The 5,641-nt window shown below is 35.0% G+C and overlaps 1 protein-coding gene across 1 annotated transcript; it reads left to right on the forward strand.

Moving 5' to 3' along the window:
* Positions 1-4,062: 4,062 nt before the first annotated feature.
* LOC106293084 (RING-H2 finger protein ATL80) lies at positions 4,063-4,878 on the forward strand. Its single transcript, XM_013728757.1, has one exon. It carries the CDS (start codon positions 4,147-4,149, stop codon positions 4,741-4,743), a length of 597 nt encoding a protein of 198 aa, XP_013584211.1. The 5' UTR covers positions 4,063-4,146; the 3' UTR covers positions 4,744-4,878.
* The last annotated feature ends 763 nt before the right edge of the window (positions 4,879-5,641 follow it).

A 5,641-nucleotide genomic window follows, 5' to 3' on the forward strand; every position in this document is an offset into this window, starting at 1 on the left:
AGAATATTGGCCACAATCAAATCTTATACGACCATAAATCAATCAATAGTATCGACCATATAAAATCTACTTGACCATGGTGCGAACAGTCCTAGTTTATGATTCTATATGTAACAAAGAGATTAGGCCACACGGCCATATAATATCAAGATGAAAACTATACAAGTTATGCAATCTATATATCATGCTGGTCGAGAATTAAATCAAGCGAATGCAATCAATAAATATCATTCAGCTTTATATGTTATGCAAACAACCCTAACAATCGGTTTCTATTATGCAACAATATATAAAGTCTAGGGTTTCAATTTAAACAATATAAGCAGCCGGTTTTAGCAATATGAAATCAAGGTTTCAAGGCCTTTAGGATTTTAATTCGAGATTCAATCAATTTATTAATCTTAAAACTCAGATCATCAATTATTCAAACAATAATAATTTAAAACCTCAATGATCAAACGATCAGACAAGAACATCAAACAAATCGATTTACAATTAGGGTTTTAGGGTTCTTCATACAACCGAATTTTACATCATATCATCTGGTTCTATATGATCAAATAATCACAAAATCTAACTGATATCCTATCATAAATTTCTTGATTCCAAACTTAGAGTATTGATTTCTATTATTAGGGTTTTGCAAGATTTTAATTTGTCTTAAACCTTTATCAATCAAGCCAAATTCGATGTGAGTTCTTAATTAGGGTTTCAGATTTACCTTTTCTTTTGTAGGGTTGACCCAGACCACCAAAGAGCAGAGAGAATCAGGAACCCTAATAATAAAGGTCTGGTTGGATCGCGAATCAGGAACGAGCTGAAGCTGGTCGGATCGCTATCGGGTCGCTATCGTCTCGCTGGATCGTGCAGGCTGGACGGATTGCTACCAGGTTGCTATCGGCTCGTCGGGTGCGGCTGAGCTGATCGTTATCGGCTGCTTGTCGGATCGTTGAACTGATCTGATCGGATGAAGAAGAAAAACAGCCGAGAGAGAAAAAGGAAACAAGGTTTTTGTCGGCTGGGATTTTAGGGTTTATGGGTTTCAGATTTAGCTTAGGGTTTTAGAGCGTATCGTGCTGATAACGTGTTATAAAATAAAGAAGATGAAAGGATTTGAATCTGTATATTATTCATTCACAGAGGTTCCTTTATATACAAGAATAGACCGTCATAGATAAATGAAAATCCATAATAATATGAAAATCCTAAACATACTAGGAAAAGGAAAACCTAAGTACATAAGTAAAAGGAAAGTCGGTCAAGTATAATGGAAAGCTTCCAGCCGCCTTTGGACATGTGGTACGGGCTGGATGGGCCGGTTATGGTTGGACTGGATCAGACCGGTTATGGCTCGTCCACATAAGGATTTATAACAATCATAGATTTTTTTTTATAGCAAAAAGTATATACACATTTTTGGCTTTTTAATGTACTACATAGTGTTTGAAAATTTCACAATATTGTTTTTCTTTTCAAAAGTATCATAATATTTCAACAAAAAAAACACAACAGAATCCTTTTGTACAAAAGAAAAACTTCTTACAACTAAGAACATCATTATCGCACAAAAAAATGGGGTGCTTAGCCCTATGGACCCCACAAAAATGGCAAGCAACGATGCTTTCAGCTGCAAAATAAGCGCCGCGTTTTGTTTGTTGCTTCTATTATTCGCAGACTCCACCGACACGTGGCGGTCCGCGATTATTTCTTTTTTAATTTTTTTTATAATCAGATAAAAAAATAAAAAATAAAAAATAATAATAAATAAGCACCACATTAGGAGTGCTGGAATAAAGATGCTCTAAGGGCTTCATACTCAAAAAAAAATCTAGACATCCTTCCGAGAGATGTATGATATGTTTTAAAAGAAATGTTTTACTAAAACACTACAAATAGAGACATTTCGATGAGATTTTATGATAAAATTAAATACAAAAATAAATCACCGTTTTTTATGTACATCCCTCCTCCTCACTATTTCTTTTTCCTTCTCACTATTTCATATCACTTCCAAGTGTATAATTCGTATTATGAAAACTATAATTTTGTGTCACTTATTTTAATTGACAGGTGTCTAGTATAGTGTGTAGCTGACCTCATTCTGATGGCTGAATGTGTTTGGCGCCCTAGAAATAAAGTAATGCTTCCTCGAAATATAATTCTCCACACTGTATTTTTCCTTCAGGTAATCGGCTATCAAAGGTAAGATAGTAGATACGTTAAGAAATCTCTTGGAATACTTGAGATTAAAATAAAGTAATCTAACTACATTGGAACTTGTCTTTATTAAAGAGCTTAAGATATTTTCCGGTAACAAAATATCTATATTCTTGTGGTTTGCTAACACTAATCATCTAGCATTAACGATCAAGAATATCTCCACGTACAAAGGCAGTCGTCATTAAGTTCTCTACTACCAAAATCATAAGTTGGGCAGATACTTAAACTACAGAATAATTAGTTTAACCTAACTAAAGTCCATATTAAGAAATGATTAAGTTATAGACCAGTAGACATTATAAAAGTTTCTTGAGTGCAAATGGTAGGATCTTGCTATGGACGGTTTGAGTTAAATCAGCATCTATATGTTGCAATGCCTTTTCTTTCCCAATGGTATCTTTGATCTTCACAAAGACTCAACCTTTCTTTTGGACAACAGACTCTATTCTTGAACTTTTTATTTTTCATTTACAACCATCCATGGATTTTTATTTATTTTACTTTTCGGTCAAGAGAACAATCACCTTTGCAGTTTGAATGGACCATGTGAGTATATACATTTATACATCCAAATTCGATCGTAGTAAATATAAATTTGAGGTGGTTTCCCGTCTATTATAAATGTATTATATAGCTTAATACTAGCTCTTTAAGCTTAATTTGATTTAGTAACAAGAAAATACACTTTAGTTACATTTAACTTAATCAAAAGCGGATAATTGATAGTAATTTGTTTCTGTCAAGTTGCTACTCCCTCCGTTTCATATTAAGTGTCGTTTTAGAGAATTTTTTTCGTTACAAAATAAGTGTCGTTTTCGATTTTCAATGCAAAATTTATTAATTTTATGCAAAATTTATTTTTCTATTGGTTGAAATATGGTTAGGTGTATAGGTAATAGTGTTTTTTTATAGGAAATGGATAAAATTAATTGTTTCTTTCAGTCTGTATACCTAACCTTAAAACCACACTTATTATAATCTGATTGTGTTTACGAGTCAAAAGCAAGCAATTATTGAGAGAAGTTGACCAAACCCAAGAATCTTCGGTTATTGTTCCAATGGTCCAACAACAGAAAATATCTCTTACATTAAAGTCAGTATTACATTTTTGCGAGACTTTGGAATTTTTTTCATCTAAAGATACATTACTTATGTCAAATTAATTATTTTTCCGTTTAACAAAAAAGATTAAGTTATTCCAAAAAACTGTTATCTATGGAAGCTCATTAGTCCAACAATTTGATTAAGCGTTCGTACGGCGAGAAGTTCGGAGTTCAAACTCTAAAAACATCCAAATTACGCAATTATAAAGAAAAAATGTTACAAGAAATCATTAGCATGATGATGCAGAGCATACCATCAGACATGAATCTCATAGGATGGTTCGGAATGACACAGACAGACGTGTATTTTTATAAGGTGGTAAAATTGTCGGCTATAAAATCATCTATTTAATAATTTTCATTTTTCATTGTTGTAATAATATAATTAACTTAAAAAATGTTATTTTTATATATTTAAAATGAATATTCACGAAGAATACCAAATTCCACTATTCATTCTTTATTAATAAATTTTAGTTAATTAATATTATTAAAACATAGTAATTGACGATAAATAATAAAAATTTATAATTCTGAACATGGCATGAATGCTAATTTCAATAGTCCTGGACAGAAAGCTAACAAGTGTAATATCAGCTATTAAATAACCACATATTATAAAAATGAGCCGTGTTGTAATGTAAATGACAAAAGCAACCCTGTCGACAGAGATATATTACGAAGGCGACATACCAAGTAGAACTCTCGCACTCTCTCTCTATAAAGCTGAGCTCCCTCTTTGCCTCTCTAAAAACCTCTCAGACTCAAATCAAATCAAATCCTTTCTCTTTTTCGAAACTCTCAAACCTCAACAGAAAAAAAAATGGCGCGAATTCTCTTCCGTCTTCTCGGAGAATCCAACACTCCGTCGCCTGTCACGGATACCGCCACCGTGTCTTTGAACTCCGACCTCGTCGTCATCCTCGCCGCTCTCATCTGCGCCTTGATCTGCGTCCTCGGTCTAATCGCCGTCTCTCGATGCGTCTGGCTCCGCCGTCTCGCCGCCGGTACCAGAACCTCCTCCGGATCCCAAGACGGTTCCGGCCAATCTCCTCCGCAGCAGGCAGCGGCGGCGAACAAAGGACTGAAGAAGAAAGTGCTCCAGTCTCTCCCGAAGGTGACTTTCTCGCCGGAGTCGCCTTCATCGGAGAAATTCGCCGAGTGCGCGATCTGCCTTACCGAGTTCTCCGCCGGCGACGAGCTCCGTGTTTTGCCGCAGTGTGGTCACGGATTCCACTTGTCATGCATTGACACGTGGCTCGGGTCTCACTCGTCTTGCCCTTCTTGCCGTCAGATCTTGGTTGTTGCCAGGTGTCATAAGTGTGGCGGGTTGCCCGGTAGCTCCAGCTCCGGGTCTGAACCTGAAATCGTGATCCGAATTAAGCAAGGCGAAGATGATCCTAGCTCCTACTTGCCCTGATTCGTTTTGTTCCTTCTTCGTATGTTAGATATCTTTTACTATAATTTAATGCAGATTAGTGGATAGTGTTTATTCTCTTAATATGTACATTTTTATTGTAATTTGTAAATGTTGTATTAAATTGAAATTTAGCAATTTGCGTCTAATCCTTTTTTGCTACTTTGAGTTTACGGGTACTTTTACGACCTACTGGAAGTTGATAATTTGATCTCACCGAATCGTCTCATTTGTGTTTAAGTTTGTGATTTTTTTTTCCCATGAAAATTGATATGTTTTCTTTCTCAAAAAAGATAAAAGAAGAAAACTGATCTGTTTTAGTTTTATGCACTGTATATTAGTTTTATGCATAAACCTACCCAGTCGAATTTGAATAAGGTTTTCGGATTTTCGTGTTAAGCAATCTACTAACCTTATTCGTGTTTTTGTTTTGTTTTTGGTATTAATGGTATGTGTTCGATTTCAGATCGAACTGGGAAAATGCCCAGAACAAGAAAATGCCATTAACCCGAGAACTTACATAAATCAAAATCAAAACATACAAACATACAGTAGTTCTCGGCATTGATTCTTTGGCCCATACAACTTTTCGTGCCTGAACAAGTTTTAGAGTCTAAATCCTTAATTCTTTGGTTCATCTTTCTCGCATGTGTGAAAGTTTCAGAGTCTAAGCTCTCAACTCTTTAAGTCATTTTTTTCGTTTTCACATTTAGTAGTTCTCGGATCAAAAGCCATCGAGTTTGAGGATCAAAAGCCACCAAGTTTGTGGATCAAAAAATTAAAACCGTCTCCATGTGTTTATCGCCTAGTAGGTGTGCAATTTACAAATTCATACTTAGACTTACACATTCCCGCTACTATCTTAAACTGACCCAAATTCATAAACGACAATTTTATATGT

This window comes from Brassica oleracea, chromosome C5, assembly GCF_000695525.1.
Source record: "Brassica oleracea var. oleracea cultivar TO1000 chromosome C5, BOL, whole genome shotgun sequence".
NCBI classification, from domain to species: Eukaryota; Viridiplantae; Streptophyta; class Magnoliopsida; order Brassicales; family Brassicaceae; genus Brassica; species Brassica oleracea.